Raw genomic sequence first — 24,562 nt, 5'->3', positions numbered from 1 at the left:
ATAATTCGGTCTGGGAAAGCTGTTCGAAAACCATGTTCATATTTTCCGTATTAAAAATAATGTAAAAGATGAATTTGTTCCCAAGTACACATTTTTTTTTTTTTTTTTTGGTTTTTAATGATTTCTCAACAGCATGAGCAGGGTTGCTACTCCACTTTCTAAAAACTATGCTCATAAAATAAACCCAGATTGGTTTTAAGAAAACCTAAACTCAATTCTTATACATTAACTATTTTTTTTTAAAAGTATTATAACAGACAACATGCTATGCAACATACAAATATCTGTGCGTGAGGTCGCCAAGCTAATTAAGAACCTTGATTCCAGTAAAACAACTGGCCCTGACGGCATTCCAATTATAGTGTTGAAAAAGCTTCAACCAGAACTAGCCCCCATACTTACAAAACTGTTTAAGCGTTGCCTTAAGGAGAAGTGCTTCCCAACACCCTGGAAAACCTCATCAGTATGCCCTGTATTTAAGAATTCAGGTGATAAGTCATCTCCCTCTCAGTACAGACCAATAAGTCTCCTGTGTGTCATGAGTAAGTTGCTGGAATCCATATTAAATAAAGAAGTAGTCAACCACCTCAGCAGAAATAACCTTCTTAGCAACATGCAATATGGTTTCCATTCTGCCAGATCTACAGCAAATGTGCTAATGGTTATATCTCATAAGATTAATGAATCTCTTGACAAAGGCTTCCTTTCTAGGGCAATTGCTCTTGACATATCAAAGGCCTTCGATAAGGTATGGCATAAAGGCCTACTTCACAAGATTTCCAGTCATGGTATAACTGGAAATGTTTTCTCAATCATTAAATCATTTCTCTCTGGTAGGTTCATAAGAGTAGTGGTTGATGGGCAGAAATCAGAGGCCCACAGTATTAATGCTGGAGTCCCTCAGGGGTCAATCCTGGGCCCAACTCTCTTCCTGATCTACATTAATGATCTCCCAAAACACATACTTAAATCATTCGTTGACATCTATGCTGATGACACAACCATCTATGGCAACACATCAAAGGTCATACATGACAAAGTTCTCTCTGATTCTCTCTCCTCTGATCTTGAGCATGTGGTACAGTGGGGGAAGAGGTGGCTGGTTACTTTTAATGCATCTAAAACCAAGCTCCTATCTTTACATCATCAATGCTTTGATCCCCATCTGGCATCAATTGAAATGTATGGCTCTCGTCTAGGGGAGGCTCCATGTTTTGACAAGCTTTTGGGCTTGACCTTTACTCCTGACCTGAAATGGAACACGTACATCAAGTCTGTTGCTAAGGTCGCTGGAAAATGGTAGGATCCTTCTGCCGTTCCAGAAGATATCTCACTGCTGATGCAATTCTCTATCTATATAAAAGCCAAGTACGTCCAAGGATGGAGTACTGCTACCACATCTGGGCAGGAGCTGCTAAAAACAGCCTATCCTGCCTTGACAGAGTACAAAATAGACTTTGTGGCTTGGTGGGGGATGCCCTTTTCTCTTCCCTGCAACTTCTCTGCCTCAGAAGAGACATTGCGAGCCTGTCTTTGTTTTATCGTTACTTCCATGGCAAGTGCTCGTCTGAGCTCCAATCCCTGGTTCCCCCTCGCCAATCTTTCACGAAAAACACCCATCTAGCTGAAACCACTGTCAATAATTTTCCCCATTCTTTATCTGTACCTAAATCCAAACGTAGATTCCATGAACAAAGCTTCTTTCTTAGAAGTGCACACCTGTGGAACTCTCTTCCGTTTGCCGGTTTCCCACCTGACTACAACTTGGATGTCTTCAAGTCCAACATAAACAAATTTCTGATGAACCGCCCCCTTAAGATAAAGTTATCAAATCTCCATTACTAACGATTACTACGATATTATCCCATTGATTACTGTACACACAATAACCCTTATCCCCGAGTGGCTTCCGGGCCTTGATAAGTGGTGACTACCATGTAAAAAAAAAAAAAATGTAATCTATATTTCATACATACATACACATATATAAACATATAATGTATGTGTGTGTGTGTGTGTGCGTGCATGTGCATGTTTATATGTGTGTGACAGAAGATAAAAAAAAAAACATTGGTACTGTCAATTTCAAATCCAAAACATGCTATTTCTAGATAGATATAAACAGAGACTGAAGAGAGTCAGACATAGGCAACCAGTTACTGGTCCCCTTTGTTTGGATTTGAAAACAACGATACCGATGGTTTTCTGATCTTTTGTAACATATACATAAATAATATTACACTTTCTTTTGTTATATTTTCTTTATAATCAAGCACCAAATTTACTGAGGTTCTCACCCACTAATATATATATATATATATATATAATTATGAAATAAAAAACGATGCAGTGTTTACCTGATATAAGCAATAGTAAATTTCAATCTAATATAAATACCAGCATTTATATGTAGATATTTTAACCCCAACCAAATAAAAAAGCTCAATACACACACACAATAAACAGTAGAGCTTATTGTAAGAGAAATTTCAACTTACAGTTTTAATTTCTGTTCTCATATATATATATATATATATATATATATATATATATATATATATATATAAGCTTAGTAGGAGAGGACAGACCTGTTGCCATGATTTGTGAATTAAAATTTTTTTTTACAAAACCAAGGCATTTTCGTCTTGAAGTTTTTGTTCAAAATTCAACTGTTCCAGTAGCAGCCTGTCCTTGAACAAAGGTTTTCACTGTACATTTTATTATTAATAACATGCTACAACAATCCGCCAAAATAATTGGCTAATCAGAATCAAATATTAATTTTGTACAATGAAAGCTTATGATGATAAAAATCGAGAATGAGACCGATTTTATTATGACTTTACAATTTAACCTATTTTTTTTTTTTTTTAATGAGTGATCATGGCATAGGAGTAAAATACTTGATTGCTGATTACAGTTTGCTAGTCAAACAGTCGGGTTACAGATCCCAGCATGAAAACACTCATCATGTCTAACCACACTGAAGAACTGTGATACAGCAAAACATCTACTACATTTGTTTAGCATTAGGCATAACTATTTGCAAAAGAATCATTCTGGGCAGTCGGGAACGCAAATGTAAAACTAAATAATTTCATTTACTGATAGTAGCATAAGCGCAAAAGGCTTGATTGCTTATTTGATTGCTGGTCAAGCGATTGGGGTTCAAATCACTGTGAAAGTTGAAGAGAAATCATATCATTTTTAAATAATAAACATTTTATTCATAAGTTTCTTGTAAAAAAAAAAAAAAAAAAAAAAAAAAAAAAAAAAGGCAAAAACATTCGCTTTTATTCATATAAATAAAGATTGACATTTAGTTATTTTGAGACAAATTTATTTATCCTTTGAATAAGACCAGGAAGAAATCAATTCGCAAAAGCGATGGCATTGCGAAAGAGAAAGAAGTGAGAGAGGGAGGAGAGAAGTAGAGAGAGAGAGAGAGCAGTCACCCCCCCCTTCTCTTAATAAAGCCTTTCTGATACAAATTTACTCATCTGTTAAGTAAAACCCGTAAAGCAATAGAAAAAATGAAGAAACAGAATTCACCCGAGCAATTGTGCGTGCATGCGTGTGTGTTAAAGAAAGAAAGAAAGAAAGCAGTCACTTCCTCTCTCTATAAAATCTTTCTTGCTAGCTAGTGAAGTTAATTTAAAATTACTTTCCTATAAAATTCACAAACAAATATTTTAAGAAAGGTTTTCATAATTTATCCCTCTTTAAAAAAATACTTTAATTTTTGTTAATAGCAACAAAACCTATTGCATATATACAGAAAAAACATTTGACAATAAAATTACAGATCAGTAAAATCAAATAGTAATGAATAGGGCTGTGACAACAGAATATTCTTTTCATTCTTTTGACTCTCGGTTATATATCCAACACAGTAAGACACAGTCAGTCAATCAATAACCACATCAGTCTATATAAAAACATAAGATATTAATGGATATATACTTGAGAGTTAAAACAATGAAAGGAATATGCTGTTGTCACAACACTAGTAATGTATTATAAAGTATTTAAAAAAAAGTTATGTAAATTAGGCATTCTAAAAACTCTTGTTGGACGTTTTACTCACACACACTCACACATACACACACACATACACACACACAATTTCAAAATGCTATATTGTATTATTGATTAAAATGATATCAACATATTTTGATAATAATATAGACATGATAAATGAAAAAGATTTTCTCTTTCTGAATTTTTTAAACGAGGATTGTTATTTTGTATTATTTTGATTATTTGGTTTGGTTTGGTTTTACGGCATATCAACCTTTTTTGATTTTTTTCGATTACTCGGACTACTATTCTCATCTTGGATGTTATTCTCACAACATTTTTGGCTGATGTAACCTCCGACCTTCTCCAGGTACATCTTGTCAAACTCAGGGATCTTTTTCACGGATTAAATAGAGAGTTCCTTTTGAAATTCCATGCAGATTCTGAAGTCCGACAGGATACACCCAAAAAAGGTCAGAGGTTACATCGGCCAAAATGTTGCGGGGGGGGGGGGGGTGACGACATTCAAGTTTAGAACAATAATCCAAGTAATCCAAAAGACTTTCTAATTCTTTTAGACAAGTAGAGAATCTAGATATGTTATATTTTGATATGTTGTTAATATTAATAATATTATGATAATGTTATGTTAAAAATGTTATGTTAATGTTGCTAGATTAATAATTTCTCATTTATTCTTTTAGATATGTTGAGAATCTAGACACATAGAGAATCTAGATATGTGATATGTTGTTAATGTTGCTATGTTAATTATGTTAATAATGTTATGTCAATAATTTTAATGTTGCTATGTCAATAATGTTAATGTTGCTATGTTAATAATGTTAATGTTGCTATGTTAATAATGTTAATGTTGTTATGTTAATAATGTTATATAAATAATGTTAATATATTAATAATAATGATGTTTTTTATTTGTTGATAGAAACTAAATATTCTTTGTGAAATTAGAAACCCCACATACAGTATGTTCCTATTTACAATGCCTCCCCACGGGACAGAGTTAGACACCAGGGTCGTTTTTTAATGTGGAGAAAAGGAACAAAAATAAAAATTGTCTCAGTCGTGAAGGATTTCTCCTCCACTGACAGAGAACAAAAAGATCAGATACTACACTTTGATCTTTACCCGAAGGCCAGATACAGTATGGTATCCATTGTTTACCAAATGAGAAATTGTGACTATGCTGCCTTACATATCACTTAGAATAGAAGAGAGGGTTAGGGTTATAGATATTTTTTTGTGTTTTTTAAAGGAATGCATACACAATTTCACAATGTTTGTACAAAGTTGAAAAAAAAAAAAAAAAAAAATGAATATAAAATCATTATATGGATGTTACCCTTTGCCAGAATAATTTGTAGCAGACAAACTAATTAAAAATTTCTTGGTTTTTGTCCAGAATTCCCCATATATATTAACCAACAAAAAACAAAGAAAAATCTGAATAATGTATGTGCCTGTGATGAAACGAAAACATCACATTCTAAAAATTATGCAAATTAATCAAGTAGTTTTATTTTTATAAAGAAATGCTTTTGAACAATTTATGGGAATTTATAGGTGTTACAACTTGAATCTATTAAGCATGAATTATTATTAAATTATCTCCCTTGTTTTTTCTTTTGTTTTTTTTTTAAGTTTATTTTTAAAATGGCGGGCAAAATATATATTTATACTATCATATTATTTACTTGGAGCATCACATTAGTGAAGGAAAAATTTCCAACTAGCATTTAGCTAAAAATCCTCTTTTGGATAATCATTCAATTTTTTTCAAACTATCATAAACAAATAAATGACAGCTATAAAAAAAAAAAAAAAAAAAAGAAAAGAAATTGCAGTACATTCTAGCACTAGCAGGAATTAGCTCGGTGATAGAACTTCAGGTTCCAGACTCGGATGTCCTGGTTACGAATCTTTCTACATTCAGCCATACTAATGATTTGTAAATAACAAAATGTGTTCGTGGAAAGTCACATTTAAAAAATATAACTGTGGCTTTCTTCTTGTCTTCTATTGCTTTCTTCATATTGACTCAAGTAAATAATCACACCTCAACATGTGTGTATGCATGGCTCACTTTCTCTAAACGGACTCCTCTCGTTCCTCAAATAGTTTGCTTTCATGCAGTTGATTGGTTGGTTGGTTGTTTTTGTTTTACGGCATATCAACCCTTTTCGGGTTATTTAATGCCGAATCCAAAGATTTTGAAGAAAAGTTTTTTTAATAGAATATATTTGTTGTTTTCACGTTGGTTTCTATTTAACCCATAGTTGGGACCCTAACGGGTACTACCACTCCAGGTCAGAGTGGACCTGGGAGCAATGGCAATTAAAGGGTGACTCCACACTCCCCAAAGCCCACAAGCTGGGGCCTCACCACTGGATATAGTTTAAGATCATATCCATGACCCCCATTGCGGGACTTTTACCCTCTGCAGGGGGGCAGTCGGCGTATTCTAATGCCCCACCGACAGGGCCTTCATGCAGTTGAGTATCATTTAGATTGAATTCGAATGGCAAGAATTCACGTTACTTTCACGTGACTTGAGGATAAAGTCGGCTGCGCATCGGCATTTTGGTTTTTCTAAATAATTGAACTTTATGAAACGCGCAGGTCAGTCATTTTCGCACTTATTACCATTTTTCCTACAATGTTGCTCCTCATTTAGAGGCATCACATTCGTGAAGGGAAAATTATTCCCAACTAGCATTTAGGTAAAAAATGCTCTTTTATATAAACTAGTGGGACCGGTGGAAATTCCACAGCGGTATCTTTCATATGTAATATATTGCTGCAGGGCATTCTGTGAACGTTTAGCGTGAATGGAGACCCTGCGATATTATTGTAGCCCTTTTGTTAAAACTGTAAAAGTATTTACCTAAGTAATTTGGTTAATGTAATGTCAGAATATATCTGGTTATTATATTTTATCTCCAATATCCTTATCTGAGTCTGTGAATATTTCCATTGAATAGATGCCCGGCATGAATGGAAACCTCATAATATCATTATATCATCTTTAGACAGAACAGATACTACCCTTGAATCCTAGCCAGAAGACCAAGAAGTTATATTTTAGTTTCATGTACAGTCCAAAAGTGACATCATTTTTTTTTTATTTTAATTATTATTTTTGTACATTACATCTTCAGTGATCGGGAGATCCTATTTATTAAAAAGGATAATAAAAGGTGATAACACACTACGAACGTTAAATTAGCGTATCTATATACTAATTCAATGTTTGTAGTATGTTATCTCTCGATCGAATAATTTATAATCTAGAAACTGTGACACACGTACATACGTACGTTAAAGGTGCTACGCTATTAATATATGGATAACTGGATTTGTTTAAAAGTATCGTAAACAAAATAAAGAAATTAATGACGCCTATATATATGCGCGTGTGTATATATATATATGTTGGGACGATTAATTTAAATGTTGCTCATTTTCAGCTTTGCATATTTCTGCTCTTTCCAACACTTTATTCATGACAGATTGCAGAATCTCTGGATTGCAATTTAACTCCCTTATTTCATTCACTGAACTGGCAAACCTCAAAACGTCAAACCCCAAACCCTGCAAGAATTGAAGGAAAACATCAGGAACGAAATAAAGGAGTTAAATTGCAATTCAGAGATTCTGCAATCTGTCATAAATGAGCACAAATATGCGAAGCTGAAAACGGGCAACATTTAAAAGACATCATTTTCCATAAATAAAGATTGCTTGAATTTTGCATTTTTTTTTTTCATTTCTCAATATCTTACTCAGATTGTGTTAAAATTACAGAAAGATATTATCAAAAATAAAGAACTTATTTAAGTTCAAAACCCTTAAGTGACTTTTTGGACACCCTGTATAAATTCATCTTTGATTTGGAATGTTTACTTCCAATATATATGCTCTGAACGTGTAAATTAATTTTTATTGAGCTTAATTAATTGTGGCAATTTGAAAAAATTTTTTTATTGAATACATACACTAAAAATATATATTTCTTTATAATTAAATGTGTTTGTGCGTGTGTGTGTGTGTGTATATATATATATGTGTGTGCGAGTAAAAATAAAAATACAAGCGATGGTGGATGTTATGTTATTTGAGAAGTAAAACCGAGAATTAATAAAATATTAATCAACGTTTCGTCCCTATTTCAGGGAACATCATCAGGATTTTGTAGGAAAAATGTAGAAGAAAAACGATTACAGACCACATGCGAGTGAAAAAGGAAAAAATCCTAAAGTCCTTCCCATTCTGGGCCAAAACTATAAATGTGCATGTGGAAAGCTTGGCTTATTCTATGCATATATATATACACATTAAAACGTTGTTCATATACATATGTACATGCACATTTACTGAAACGATTTTTTTTTTAATCTGATTTATTTTATTTAAATTATATGAGAAGAGACGGTTAAGGACATAAACTGATTACCCAGGATCTGTATTCATATTTTGCTCTCTGATTATATTTCCTATAATATGAGGTTAAATTGTAGAAACCTTTTCTTTGCGTGATGGTGCTAGTATTTGAAACAACTGCTGATTCTAGAAGTCTTCGTACAGCTCTATCTACAACGAATTTGATAATTTTTGCGTGATCAAAGTTAAACGAGTTATGTTCAGCACAATGGCAGAAAGGTGCATTTAAGGAGTTTTCATTCTTTATGTCTCTTTTATGTTCATTAAGTCTTATTTCTAACTTACGTTGTGTTTCACCTATACATGTTTGGTGGCAATCATTATAGTTTCGGCCCAGAATGGGAAGGAGTTTAGGATTTTTTCCTTTTTCACTCGCATGTGTTCCGTAATCGTTTTTCTTCTACATTTTTCCTACGAAAAAACTAATTTTATGAAACGCGCAGGTCAACATTGATTACTATTTTATTAATTCTCGGTTTTCTTTCTCAAATAACATATATATATATATCTATATATATAAAAGCGAAAATGTATGTATGTATGTATGTACGCTTTTCCTCGATGTCCACAAAAGGCTTCTTTCAAAGAAGCGCTCGCTCGCTTCACAACTTCTTAAAACTTTTTATATCCTCTATAAATTGTAATATCTCGCAGTTAACCACGGAGCTCGCCTGTCTATTTAATTTTATTGACTTTCAAACGTTAATTATTCCACATTTCCTGCATCGGCACGCGTTACATTTGGTTTTCGGTATAAACAAAAAGCGAAACTCGACTCTAATCACAGGCCCAGAGCCAGTGGTCTCTAGAGAGCTAAATAACGTTTGGTCAATGTCGACTTCGTCATATCAGACGGTAGCTTTCATTCCGAGACGAGGGAGCGGGTTTTTAAAAACAAACAAACCGATTTATCGACCTCATTAAAAACTGTCCCACACAAAATGCTAATGGCTGAATAGCTATCGCCATCACGTCAATCAAAAACGCGCACCTGTTTTTTTTTTTCACTTTACTATTTTCCAACTGCGCGTCGTCAAGGCTTTTTTTTTCACGGGCACCTGTTTTTTTCACACACACCTACAAACACCCGGGCAACGCCGGGTACCCCCCGCTAGTATATATATAAAAAGATTTATTTTTTAGCGATATATAAGCAGTTTTTTACCGTTATGTATTTTTCATTTTTGCTTCCTAAGCAGTGAAGAGAAAAGATTACCTCCCCTCTATTTTTGTTTTTTGCGTCGACCCCTTATATATGCATATGTGTGTATACATGCATATACTGCTTAAACCTGTTTAATATGTTTCTGTATATTAACCCTGAATAATAATAACAAAGAAATGGCAAAGAATAACAGCCACATAAAAATAATATAAACAAAAATTAAATTGACTTAGCGAATTGCATTTTGCTTTCTGTTGTCATATAAGAAAAAAAAAAAGTTTGTCAATCGACAAAATATTACTTACATTCACAAATAAAGGGACCATAAACATCACAATGACAATTTCAAGGCTAGCATCTTTGACGGGAGCTAAAATAAATTTACGGACCTGAAAAAGATTGGCATAACTATTAAAAATTATTCGGACATGTTTTGACTGATGTAACCAAGTAGTTTTATTTTTATAAAGAAAAGCGCATAAACAATTAATGGGAATTCATAGGCATTACAACATGAACCTAATAAGCATGAATTATTATTGAATTATGTCCCTTGTTTTTCCTTTTTTTTTCTCAAAGATTTGGTTTTTAAAATTGCGAGTTAGATATATTTATACTATCATATTATTATTTATCTGGAGCATCACATTAGCGAAGGGAAAATTATTTCCAACTAGCATTTAGGTAAAAATGTTCTTTTGGATAAATCATTCAATTTGTTCAAACAGTATCACAAACAAAATAAACAAATAAATTACAGCTATAAAAAAAAACTCAGGAAGCTGTACAGAATTCTGCATGAAATCTTATTTCATCTGCAGGGGGTAGGCAGTTCTTGTTTATCAGCCATGATTCTCTACAGTGCAATGTAGACTACAATGTATTGTGGACTAAGTCACTGCAGAGAGGTATGTGAGCTTCCTTCCGATGCATTGCGGTGTGTCCCCACAATGAATTATTATTATTATTATTATTATTATTATTATTATTTCTCTGTCTGTTTGTCCGATTCACTTTTTCTTGGAAACTAATGGACTGATCTGGCTGAAATTTTGTATAGACCTTTGTTATGATAAAGTGCAGCGAATTAAATAAATAAGTATTAAGTACTAAAAAAGGAAATCGGTGAGTTTGAATTGTGACAAGGGAGGTAATTATTTTATGAAAACTTTGAAAATCTTAGGCCAATTCAGCAATATTCAATTTTTGTAAATTGTTTTGAATAAACCGTTTTCATTGATAATTAATTTTTTACCTCATCGTTTTTCATAATTTTTGGATATGTTCATTACTGTGACATGACAATTTAGTAGATAGCATTGGTTTTACTTGAAATTCAATATTTTAATTTTCGAATATTGCTAAAATATAACGAAGAAGTGTCTAATAATTAAATATCTTTTTTAAATTATTTTATTAATCTATGGGGTAATTTGTTCTCATTCTATCAGCCATGAACTGGTAGAAATCTTAAGTTGTTTGTAATTCAGGTTCTGCATTTGCGAGTGATTTTTCAAAATGGCGACTAAAAATAATGAAACACTTATCTTTTGGCGATTGTATTTCTTTCACTGACAATCTTCCAAAACTCGCTACTAAGTGAAAAATATCTTTTCAACTTTTTTTTTTAATAAAACGAACAAAGTTAAATTATTTAAACAATATACTCTTTTTTATTAATGAAGTCTGTTTAAAAAAAAACATCTGAAGAAAACAATGTTTATACCTACATAAAATTTGTTGTATATTTAGAATTACACTTATTTAAAAATATACAGAAAATTTTTTATGATCTACATGCTCGTCACAAAATGAAGATGTCATATTCTAAAAATCATGTGGGTTTGGCTAGTAACTTTTCTATTTGTCTAGTAAACGTAAATATTTAGTTGTCAAAGGTCAACTAAAGATGAATTTGTCCGTAGAGCTCTGTATTTGTATTCTTATCACTTGTACTGAGCATTGAATCATTCAATCTCCAGAAGACTGTCACTTTGAACAGATTATAACTTAGCACTTTTATCCATTGCACCACGAATCCTTGCAGTATTATGAATACAATTAAGAATTGGTTAAGACTTTTACCCAATTATGGTTCACAAATGATAGCTCCGTACTGTCATGTATTATGGTCTATTTAAAAATTCTGCATAGATTCGCAGAGTTCAGATTTAAGGTTACATTGGCCAAAATGTTGTGGAAATAACATCCGAGGTGAGACCAATAATATTTCGAATAATACAAATTATCAAACCTAATCTTAACAAAAAAAAAAAAAAAAAAAATGTTTAACCGTTTGAATAATGGAAATATTTTTCTTTGTTTCGAAGTTGTCTCCCCTTGGATCGGGAATTTTTAAAGAAGAGATAAGCCAGATAAGTTTTTTTGTAAAAAAAATATAAATTTATTTTATTATAATCAGATGCGCTCTTATTATAAAAACTATGCGGGTCGTTCCAAAAGTAAAGCCACCCATTTTTTTTATTTATTTATTTCAACTCAAAAAGTTGAAGAGCTACAATAATGGGAGTGGTACCATTAAAACGAGTGACCTTTTGTACTACAGAATTTATTTTTCTACATAATCACCACCATTTTCGATGCACTTTTGCCAAGAATTCAATGACGCATCTCTGCTTCTGACATACGTCCATGACAGGAGTTGCTTTCTTAGAGTCTCACACCGTCAATACCTGCAACAGAGATAAAACTTTCAGGACATTAATGCATAAGGTCAGTCATCATAATAATGCAATTTGCAATCTCTTTGATCCATTCGGTCAGAATAATAATAAAAAAAAAAATAGGAGGTATCACTTTTAGAACACCCCTTCATATATACTTATGTCACTATGTTCTACACCCTCCTACGCCATCTCCATCATGGAAGTGTATACACGTACACCCTCCCCTCCACATATACGGCCCTCGTAGACAAAACAAAAACAAGTGAAGCATGCATGGTCCCTTGTGAGTGCACAGTGAGCGAGGCATAAAAAAAATGACTAAGTTCAGCATTTGCCCCTCCTCTCTCATTTCGCCCCAAAAGTCCCCAGGGGGACGTCAAATCCTGGTGAAAATGAAAATACGGTGCAGTTTTAGGCCGTAACATATGTAAATTTGAATTCTACACCATGCAAAAAAGAAATGACTAAGTCCATCATTTGCGCCCCCCCTCCATTTAGCCCCCAAAGTCCCCAATCTAAACTTTAGCCCCCAAAGTTTCCAATCTAATCTTTAGACCCCAAAGTCCCCAAGGCCTGAACATATTTAAATTTGAGTTCAGCACCATGCAAAACTGCTAAATAGAAATACATAGAAAATTTTGGATAAATATGGTAAAATAGTCTCAAAAGTGGAGTGTTTTTATTAGCCCTAAAAAAATCCGTTCTGTTACTTTTTTTTTTTTACTCATATCATGTTTAATGTTTGCGCAAAATTTCAAAAAATTCCAAGGCGTAGTTATTGAGAAAAGTGCGGACAAACGAACGGATGAACAGACATGGGTGAATGAAGTGTGTAAATATCTCCGTTGGACCATCTGTAAAAAGTTGAATGTAGCAACAAATTCTGGAAACATGTTTACCAGAAAGAACAGTAGGTAATAAGTCATATGACATCCACTATGACTATGCAATTCCTATAACTATGTACCTAGAAAACGGGAGCTATTAAACCTGACATAGTGATATGGGACAAAAATAAGAAAGTAGCAACCTTAGTAGAAGTTAGTGTCTCCAATGATGCTTGGTTAAACAGAACTGAGAGGGGGAAAATAAAATATCGAAGTTTTATGTACATGAAAAGATGAAGAAATATCAAGTTTTTATGAACAACAAACTGGAGTCTTAGGAAGATCTTCATCATTCCAGTAATTACAGAAGCAACTGGACTCATGAGAGGGAATTTAAAAACTGCCTGGCAAATATACCTGGTGAACCAAGTGCGAAAGAGATACAAACAATTGCATTTAAATGGACAAAGATCACTAAACCGGCAACCCGAACAAGAACTTTCACTTCTGTTTAATCAAATGTATATTTCTGTGCACGAGATTCATTTCTAAATTAATTTACTGATCATTATGAACTTTGAAACAACGCTAATATGTGTAATGATGGGTTGTGTGGGCTATATTTAGTTTAATTTAGTTATATGACAGGAAGCATGTTCTCACTTGTGTAGTAATACATTGGACGATTAGAATTTAACAGTCAGACTGAGTGCATGTTGATAAGATCTAACCCTACAACGATGTGTAGACAAGAGCCTGCCATAGCAGTCGTCGTTGCTTGTGATGGCTATATCAGTGGTCTTTGATTCGTCATCGAGTCACCATCATTGTTGCTGCTTACGCAGCCGACTCGACATGCATAACTGATAGGATGTTGCCATCGCTATCCTATTTTGATATAAAGATAAAAAGACAACCATTGACTATGAAAACATTCTGATAAGAAATGGAAAAATTTTTTGAGATTAGAATTGGAAAAAAATTGAACCCGAAAAAGATAGCTTTAATAAAGCAAACCTATCAAGATAATAGAAGCTCTACCTAGTTAGGAGGAGCAATTCATATGTCAAATTAAAAGATGAGGAATAAAAGTTGTATCACCAGATCAATGAGGATGAAAATGAAAAGAGAATAGGAAAGAACCTTATTAGGCCATGGCATTTCGAAGCTAAATGCTTCTCATCAGAAGAGAAGAAAATCTGGCATTATACAAACATAAGGATTTTTACAAATAAAAACCGACTCAAGAACATTTACATTAGAAATGAAAAAAAAAACAAACAGAACAATTAAGTCGGCTCCTTGAATCAAGTGGCTTCATGTCTTGTCTGAACCGATTTCCGTAAAAAAAAAAAAGTGAGGTGGGGGGCAATATAATGATAAGGAATGAGGAGCTGTGTGTATTATGTGAGTAGGGTTGAAGGGTGACATACATACCTTTACCCAAAAGTGAAACTGCACCAATAAGGTCATCAGAATTTTTTCAATAATCATTACAAGAATATAGATGGCACATTGTCCTATCCACGCATTACACTGAGGAGGGTTACCTGTAAAAATAAAAGTTAGAATGAAAGAAAATAAACTGTTGGACATTTTTCAGTTCGCTAGCTTATCTCTATCTCTTTCTCGTCTATTATATAAAAAGAAACTTTGTCTGTGAATTTGTTCCCTATGGATACGAAAACGGCTAAGCTGATTTTTTTATGAAATTTCACACAAAGTTACTTTATGTGCCTGGCAGTGTTCTTAGACAGGTTTTGTATCAGAATGTCTGATAAGTATCTAAGGTATGAAATCCATGATAAATGAATGAGAAGGGAGGGGCTTCCACTTTGCCAGTATTTACACTTGCTATTAATCTCTCTACTATTATATAAAACAAACTTTGTGTATGTGTGTGCATTCATTCCCTATGAATTCAAAAACGGCTCAGCCGATTTTTATAAAATTTCACAATGTTTTTTGTCTTAATTCTGTTTTTGATCCTTTCCAACTTCCGAGTAACAGTCTTCACTTTTGGCAGGAACTGGCTGATGTAATCGCCATATTTGTCATAGATTTGAGTACTTTCCAATCCTTCCTGATTCATCATCAGGGATAGATTAATCTAATTATATATCTAAGATATATATTTTTTTTCCATAAGTTTTTATTTAGTTTTTCGATTCAAGCTAATGCACCCAAATCATATGGATATATTTTTTTATTTTTGAAATCACAACTTGATAATATATAAAAATCGATAGAACATTAACTCTATAATAATATATACGAAATCTGCAAGAATAAAAATATCATATCTCAGTGTACTTTACGACCAGGCTTTGACGGGCGTTCGTGTTAGCTTAGATAAATACTTTTCCAGTTTTAACAAAAAAGCTACAATAATATCAGAGTGTCTCCACTTATGCTGAACATCTACAGAATGCCAACATCGATATATTACATGGAATTTTTACAGGTCCCGCTAGTGTATATATATATATATATATATATATATATATATATATATATATATATATATATATATATATACTAGCAAAAGTACCCGTCGTTGACTGGGTTCAAAAACAGCCTACAGAAAATGGACTCTGATTTATTAAAGTATGATAGGTTATGAAAAGGAAGGGTTGTAAAGAGATAGCTTCGGACTCGGGGGTATCAAAACCAAAGCAAAATATGATGAAAGTAAAAAGAAAATAGATAAACCCCATAATTTATTATACTATACCTATTCACACTGAAACACTTATCACAATATTCTGTGGATCTATATTAAAAACCTTGTTAAACTTTGTGACATATTTCCATTCTATGGAGGTCAGGCACGAATGAACACCCCATAATTTTATTATACCATATTTCTTCAAACTGAAACATAATTATCAAAGTATACTTATGCAGATAGATATGAAAAGTCTTTATTAAAGTTTGTGCCTATTTCCATTCTATGGAGGCCAGGCGCGAACGCAGACCCCACAATTTTATTATACCATCCCTATTTAAGTTAAAACATACTTATCAAAGTATTCTTATGTACATCTATATCAAAAACACTTATAAACGTTTTCTTTTTTTTAATTTTTAAATTTTTTTTTTCCATACTTTGTGGACCAGATGCGAACGCAGACCCCACAATTTTAATGAACCACCGTTCTGCCAGGTCAAACATACCCATTCCTGTGTCTATATACATCTTCTATCATTATATGTAATCAGTTTTTTAAAATAGTCAACCATATAGGAACCTATTCGTGACCAGACACACACAGACATTCAGCTTTATATTATATATATATATATATATATATATATATATATATATATGTGTGTGTGAGGAAAATTCTCAACCTACATATTCGACAAATTTTTGATTTACAGACTTGAAATTTGGTATATAGGGTATGCAGACATGTGGAAAACATTTTAATCAGTTTTCATTCAGAAAAAAGGGCTGCTAACGGGTCAAAAGTGAAAAATTGGTATGTGGGGTTATCGGATTTTTTCTTGTTTGTCAACTGTTTCACAAATTCACATGAGCGAATCATTCACATGAGAGATTCCTCATGTTAAGATAAGTAGCTTTGAAAACACATTTTAAAGATTGTGTCAAACTGGCCTAATGGTTATTATACTTGACTCACTGTCCTTAAGTATTAGTTTCGATTTCAGCTCAAGTATTTTTTTTTTTTTTTTTTTTTTTTTTTACTTACAAGAAGTGAACTGTTTAGAAAAAACATAATACTTGCATGCACGTGTTTCAATTTCCGTATGAATTAAAATATAATTTTTATGCATATTTTACGACCAGGTAACGCTAGCCAGCCTGCTAGTATATATATAAAAGTGACCTTGTTTCTGTGTGTGTGAAAATTCTCTACCAAACTCCTCTCAGATTATTTGGTCTACAAATTTGAAACTTGATATATAGGGTATTTTGACCTCAGGAACACTTTCAATTTGAGTTTTAGCCTGTAAAAATAGCTTCTAAGAAGTCAAAATTGAAAAAAAAAAAATAGCAGAAGTAAATCAACTAACTTCTGCGCATAATTGCTTAATTTTTAGGCTGTTTTATTCATCTGGCAATAGCTCAGACGGTAACGACAAAAACTGAATGGAGTGCTGAATGTTTTGGTTTCAATTTCAGCTGATGGCACTGAAGCCATTTTTTTTTTTTTAACTTTTAAAACTATTACTATTGTACACCAAATAATAATCAATAGAGAATTTGCTTTATAATAAATATGAAATCTGCACGAATCAAAACATATTTAAGCATATTTTGCTGGCCAGCTTGCTAGTGTATATATCTATAAAAGTGAAAATGTCTGTATGTGTGTCTGTGTGCATTTCCCTACCAAATAACTCTGTCAATTTTCAATCTAGAGACTCGAGATTTGACATAAGGGGTATGGAGATTTTGGAAAATCTTTTTAATCGGTTTTAGGCCAGAAATTTGGCTGTCAAGGGGTCAAAGTTCAACGATTTAACCTTTGAAAACTTTTCCAAACTCCTTCGTCAATTTTGAGACTAAACACTTGATATTTTTGATGTCGGTTACTTGGACATAAACCAAACTTTTAAATTTGATTTGAGCCCAAAACAATAAATGTTAAGGGGTCAAAATTGGAGTCAAAGTTTAAAAAAAATTGACTTTTGCTGTCTCTACAAAATTACTCAGACAAACATTTGAAATCTTACATAAAGTGTATTCACATGTAGGGCAAGTTATGAACAGTACATAGGGCCCGAGCAAAGCCGGGATGAACTGCTAGTATATATATATATATATATATATATATATATATATATAATCTGGTTATTTTTGTAAGAGGTTAAGTAACCAATGAAGTTTAACGAGGTTAATACAAGAGTGCTCAATACCAAAGTAGAACAAGGTGGTATACTCTTTATTTGCTTTTACATAAGCAGTCATATCTTGCTACACAGTCATGAGCATATTTCGGTCAGCTAGTTACCAGTAACTAGAAACCTCTTCAGGTGATACAGCTTATACAAAAGCAAAGTTTGCAAAGAAAATATTAGGTCTTCTTCATCACAGGACGTTAACATCAGGAGGTTCCATCAAATGTTGTGAAAAATAAGATTTGGTTGTATGTAAATAAGACCCAATGGTGGTGTGGATTAGTGTCTCTTGAGATATAGAAATGAAGGGGAAAGGATGGGGAGGGGGTGTTAAAGATTGAGACACTACTTTTTCTAGTCTTCCATTATCTTTAAGCGAATGGTAGGCTTGTAGAAATACAGAATATTCTTCAGGTGTGAGTAGTCTTCTAGCTTGATAGAGGGAACCCACCTTCTTTGCAGCAGCCTTTGCAGTGTCCTCAATGTATTGTTCCAGTTCATACTGCCCGCAAATGTTAGGCCAAAAAGTTTGAAGGAAGAATTCTCAGGTAGGGTGCTATTTGTCATAGATATCGGTGGTTGGAGAGGTCTTGTAATTGTTAAAGGAGAGCAGCCTAGTCTTACTAGCATTAAATGTTACCATCCATTTGCGGCTCCATTCTACTTCGGTCTGGGGGTCATTTTCTAACGATTCTGCCATTGTCTTAGATTTGTGTACATCGGTTCTTCCCTCATGCATGTTAAAGAGCATTGTATCATCAGCAAATATACCCATCTCGGACACAATAAAACTTGTTTTATGGTTTGTTTAAAACTGAAAACAAGAAAGTTGATCTCTAAATAGGAGTCTAAAATAAATGGATGATATTCCACTTTGATCCTAGCCAGAAGACCAGGGAGCATAAAAACAATGCTGCTTATATAATACAAACGAGTTGAAAAATAAACAGGATTTATTAGAAAAAAAATGATTTGATTGAATGAAAATGTGTGGATATTTTTTTTTCCAAGTTAAAAAGTTTCCGTTCGTTTTTAAAAGATACGCCTAACAAGGCATACTTTTCTTTGCTGTTTTGTCTAGAATTCTTCCTATATGAAAAAAACAAAAATAAAAGAAAAATCTGTATGGTGTACCTCCTTGTGATAACCCAAATATATCATATTCCAAAACTCATGTAAATTGATCAAGTAGTTTTATTTTTTAATAAGAAAATCCAACTTATGGGGTATCTGAAGAGATGCTGTCTTTCCGGCATTTTGAAAACAATCTTTAAAGAAGGAAAGATAATTCAAAATTAATTAAAACTTGCGAGATTTATATTGTAATGCCTGCGAATTCCTATTAATCACTTAAAAATGATTTTCTTATTTAAAAATATTACTACTTTATCAATTTTCATGATTTTTTGGAATATGATATTTTCGATGTGTCACGGGTACAAACATCATACAAATTTTCTATCTATTTTTTTTTTTTAATATTTGGAAATCTGGGGGGAAAAAAAAAACGAATTTAAAAAACAGAGAAACGAAGACGAAAAAAATGTAGAAATTGAGACATAATTTAGCCATTATTTAATAAAATGTGATTAATTTTTCGTTTCTTTGTTCGATTATTTCTTTGAAATCGTTCAAACGAATTTCATGTGCGATAAAATTTCATAAACACAATTCGGTTTCATTAACATGAAATTTTGGCTTCCGGGAAGAAAAAAAGAAATAAAATTTTTTTTTTTTCTTTGATAGATTAAACTATTTTTTGGAAGCGTAATTAAGGGTTAATTGAATTTGTTTCAATTATTTGATAATAAATGATCGCTGCAATTAATTTATTTTTGTAAATCATCAACCTGAATTGATTTGCTTTTTCCTGCTTAAATGTTTTATTGAATTGAGAAATCAGCCATGTTGAAAATGAAGAAAAAAAATCAGAAGAAAATTACATTTACAAAACAGTTTTGAAACAGAGAATGTGAGGGGGGGGTGACATAGCCGGGAAGTAAAAAGTAGGAGAGGGAAGGAATGGAACGCAGAAGCGTAGAAGAGAGAATGGGAGGGTACTAATAGGAGTGGGAGGATACTAGTAAGCGTGGGAGGGGAAGGGTATAGAGTGGGAAGTAAGGATAGAAGAGGGAGAGGATGAAGAGGAAAAGTATGAGCGAAAGGAAAAGCGAAAGAGTAGGAGTGAAGAAAGAAAAAATTGAAGGGGGAGGGGTAAGATCACTGCAATTTTTATCCAGTAAAAATACAAAGTTTCATTCTTTTTTTTTTTTTTCAAATTACAAAATAAATAAATAAAAGTAATGGCATCTTGTTGACACTTACTTCACCTGAATTTTATTCAAGTACCCCCTCCACCAATTTTACATAATGGTTAGAGAATCAAGGATAAGTGGAGAAATAAGAAAAGGAGTGGCGCTCTATATCTTGAAGGAGTAGCCAGTAGGAAGGGAGACTTCTGGTTGTGCAGACTTCATATTTATTATCATAGAACTAATTCTCTACAGATTATTATATTGTGCCCAATATATAATAGAAATTTCCAAAAATATATATAATTTGGATGCCATTAACTAGACTCAACTCCAAAACATTTAGCTCTATAGTGGTATTCGCTACCATCTGACCTGTTAATAAAAGAAAACAAAAGAAACGTCTCATTTTAACATTTAATAAACAACTTTATTTGTCATCCTCGTTAGCAGAAGACAGAACAGGTTAATAGGTGGAAATGTTCTCGTGTAAAGATAGATTTAATATATTGTTGGCTTGTTGAGGAGAGTACAGTTCTGTTTGTACGTGTTTATAGCTAGTAGTCGTTGGGACGAAGAAGGCTGGTTAAAAGAGAAAAGGTATTCAGTGTATTTACGTGTTGTAATGGGTGTGTGTGTGTGTGTCGGTGTATCTACAAGAACAGTTCTTTAGCATGATAAACAAAGTTCGTTTGGGTACCGCATGTGGAAATAAATGCGAATTTGAAGAGAGCCATTGTTAGCTTGTTGTACTCACGTTCGGCTGGGGGCCGAAGCATCCCGACGATGTGTGCTGCTGGGCAGAACAAAGAGAAAGATGGTTAAGAGTTTCAGATTTAGTCTTTTATGTACTATGTCACGTGATTGAGAGCTAGCTTGTGATTGGATCCTGGTGATGTGTGCTGCTGGGCAGAGCAGAGAGAAAGAGGGTTAAGAGTTTCAGATTTAGTCTTTTATGTACTATGTCACGTGATTGAGAGCTAGCTTGTGATTGGATCCCGGTGATGTGTGCTGCTGAGCAGAGCAAAGAGAAAGAGGGTTAAGAGTTTCAGATTTCGTCTTATGTACTATGTCACGTGATTGAGAGCTAGCTTGTGATTGGATCCCGGTGATGTGTGCTGCTGAGCAGAGCAAAGAGAAAGAGGGTTAAGAGTTTCAGATTTCGTCTTATGTACTATGTCACGTGATTGAGAGCTAGCTTGTGATTGGATCCTGGCGATGTGTGCTGCTGGGCAGAGCAGAGAGAAAGAGGGTTAAGAGTTTCAGATTTCGTCTTTTATGTACTCTGTCATGTGATTGAGAGCTAGCTTGTGATTGGATAAGCCAGGGAGAAAATGGATTTCAAATCTCAGGTCGCAAAAATAAGCTTCTGCTGTGATTGTAGCAAGTTTTGACTGCTACAGACCTAAGGCCACATGCATATCAAAACTTTAAAAATTAATCGACTTAAACATTGTATATTTGGGCATGTATAAAGGATACACATTAATTCAAACGCATGTTTGTCATGTTCCCATTTTTCAATTTTGACCACCATAAGAGTTATTTCTTTTTTTTTTTACTAAAAAAACAATCAAATTTGTTCCCAAGGTCCGAATTCCACTATATATCAAGTTTCAATTCTGTAGATCAAAAATTGACAAAGTAGTTTGGTAGAGACTGTTCTGCATACACACACACAGTCGCATATATATATATATATATATATATATATATATATATACTAGCAAAAGTACCTGTCGTTGACTGGGTTCAAAAATAGCCTACAGAAAATGGACTCTGATTTATTAAAGTATGATAGGTTATGAAAAGGAATTTGGGGGTATCAAAACCAAAGCAAAATATGATGAAAGTAAAAATAAAATACATAAACCCCATAATTTATTATACCATACCTGTTCACACTGAAACACTTACCACAATATTCTGTGGATCTATATTAAAAAACCTTGTTAAACTTTGTGGCATATTTTCATTCTATGGAGGTCAGGCGCGAACGAACACCCCATAATTTTATTATACCATATATCTTCAAACTGAAGCATAATTATCAAAGTATACTTACGCAGATAGATATGAAAAGTCTTTATTAAAGTTTTTTTAATTTTTGACTTTGCAGAACATGATTTGAGTTTTGTCAAGGGAAAGGAAAAAAAAAACAATAACATCAATGTTTGGTGCGTTTTTGGTCAAAAAGTCGGTATCTTCAGACAGCCTGATCTGGTAGCATCAGATGCCCTAACAGGTATTAACTCTTTGGGCCAAAGTAGACCTGATAGTAATGGTAACTAAGGGAAATAACTCCGCATTCCCCACTGCCCCCAAATTGGGTTTCATCGCTGGATGTCTTCAAGATCATACCCAGGACCCAAAATGGGTTTAAATTTTAACATATCTGTTGGTTTTACATTGATTTTAAAATATATTTTTTTAAATCCTATTTGGGAAAAATGCTTTTATTATTGATAGAATGATTAATTTGTGGAACAAGAGTTGGAAAGAACTCAATTTTTTATGGTAAACAACACAAAATTTAGAAAAAGAAAAATAGTTCTTGTCTAGAATTTACCCGATATTAAAAAGAAAGAAAAATCTGTATGATATATATAACCTGTGATGAAACGAAAATTCCAAAAATCACATAAATTGATCACGTAGTTGAAAAGTAGAAAATCATTTTTAAATGATTAATGTGAATTCTTAGGCATTACAACATAAATTTCGCAAGTTTAAATGATTGCTTTTTTTGTTTTGTTTTTTTAGATTGTTTTTTAAAATAGCAGACAAGATTAGTGCTCTACCATCACGCATAAAATTTTATTTTTCTATTTAAAAATAAAACTACTTGATCAATTTACATGATTTTTGGAATATGACCTTTTTCGTTTCATCATACACATTTTTCTTTATCTTGTTTTTTTATATGATGATTATTTTACCTACTAAGCATTGAGTTGGAGTAAAAAAAATGGCTAACTTGTTTACACTTCCTGCCTGGGATTAAAGTGTAATATGTCATCTCCTACTTATGACTTACTCCCATTTAGAGATGGATTTTTTAAATTATTTTTTAAAGTTGTCCAACACATGCCAGCATGTAAAACAGATATTAAACTGAACATGATTAGCATATCTTCATTTTCTTTTTACTGAAAAAAAAAGATAAATAAAATAAGATCAAAGATTTTAAAGTCATTCTCTTTAAAATCTTATTCAGGAAAATGCTATGAAATTATTCAAGGAATGGGCGTTCTTAAATAATGTGAATCGATTGGAGAGGTGGAGGATACATACCATATTCTCCAAAACGTAAACTCTCCCATCCTTTTTGAAGGGCGAGATATTGTGCTGATTTGAGTCCAATGTAGATAATTAATAAACCAACTGTGGAGTCAAGCAGGAAACTAACAAAATACCTGAAAAAGAAAAAATATTCATGAATAAAATTCTCATTAAAAAAAAAACAAAAAACAAAAAAAACAAAACAAAAAAACTCCATTTTTACAAGAAAAAAAAAAGGAAAAAAAAAAGCACTTTTTGCTCATCTTAAATCATTACATGGAGTATTTACACATGCGTCTTTTATCGTTGCTTCTTTTCATGCAGATAAAGGACACAAGGAGACATTTGCTGAGTTTTCATAAAGGTTTTATTTTGGAGAGAATTAACGCAGGAGAGAGAGACTAATGTTCTCTTAGCTAATTATTTAGTGTTTTTTAGCCAACTTCTAAACTTAACAGAGATGAGTGATGCACGGACAGAGACATTGAAGCAATTTTCACATTCCTACATTGTTTATGAATAAAATTCTCATTTAAAAAAAAAAAAAAAAATCCATTTTTACAAAAAAAACCAAAAAACCCAAAAAAACAAAGTAATTCTTTTGAAAAAAAAAAAAAAAAAAAAATTGCTAAAAACTCAACACTTTTTGCTAATTTTTGCTCATCTTGAATCATTAATTAATTGAAGTTTGTCTGCCAGGATGATTACTCTCTCATTGCAGCCAAAAACTCCAATCACAAGAGACCCATTCTTATCCAGAAGAGTTTTGATTATAAGATAACGTAAGGCTTTAAATAATAAAGAATTTATTATATGGGGTATTTATACATGGGTATTTTATTGTAGCTTGAAAACAAAAACAAGTGAAGCATGCATGGTCCCCCGTGAGTGCACAGTGAAAAGCATAAAAAAAAATGACTAAGTTCAGCATAAGCCCCACCCCACCCCATTTAGCCCCAAAAGTCCCCGGGGGACGTCAAATCCTGGTGAAAATGAACA

At 32.9% G+C, this 24,562-nt stretch overlaps 1 protein-coding gene across 2 annotated transcripts in view; it reads right to left on the bottom strand.

The window, feature by feature from the left end:
- The window catches only part of LOC145249697 (store-operated calcium entry regulator STIMATE-like), a 161,385-nt gene that overhangs the window by 18,328 nt on the left and 118,495 nt on the right, over window positions 1–24,562 (bottom strand). For both annotated transcript variants that reach the window (XM_080111508.1, XM_080111509.1), the window contains exons 4-6: window positions 23,576–23,697; window positions 14,598–14,710; window positions 9,952–10,035 (exon numbers count right to left, since the gene is read on the bottom strand). In XM_080111508.1, coding sequence (XP_079967634.1) covers window positions 9,952–10,035; window positions 14,598–14,710; window positions 23,576–23,697 — 319 coding nt within the window. The remainder of the gene's footprint in view (window positions 1–9,951; window positions 10,036–14,597; window positions 14,711–23,575; window positions 23,698–24,562) is intronic.

This window comes from Euprymna scolopes, chromosome 28 (assembly GCF_053919585.1).
Source record: "Euprymna scolopes isolate OS-2025 chromosome 28, ASM5391958v1, whole genome shotgun sequence".
NCBI lineage: Eukaryota > Metazoa > Mollusca > Cephalopoda > Sepiida > Sepiolidae > Euprymna > Euprymna scolopes.
This window is presented reverse-complemented; position numbering and strand designations above follow the sequence as displayed.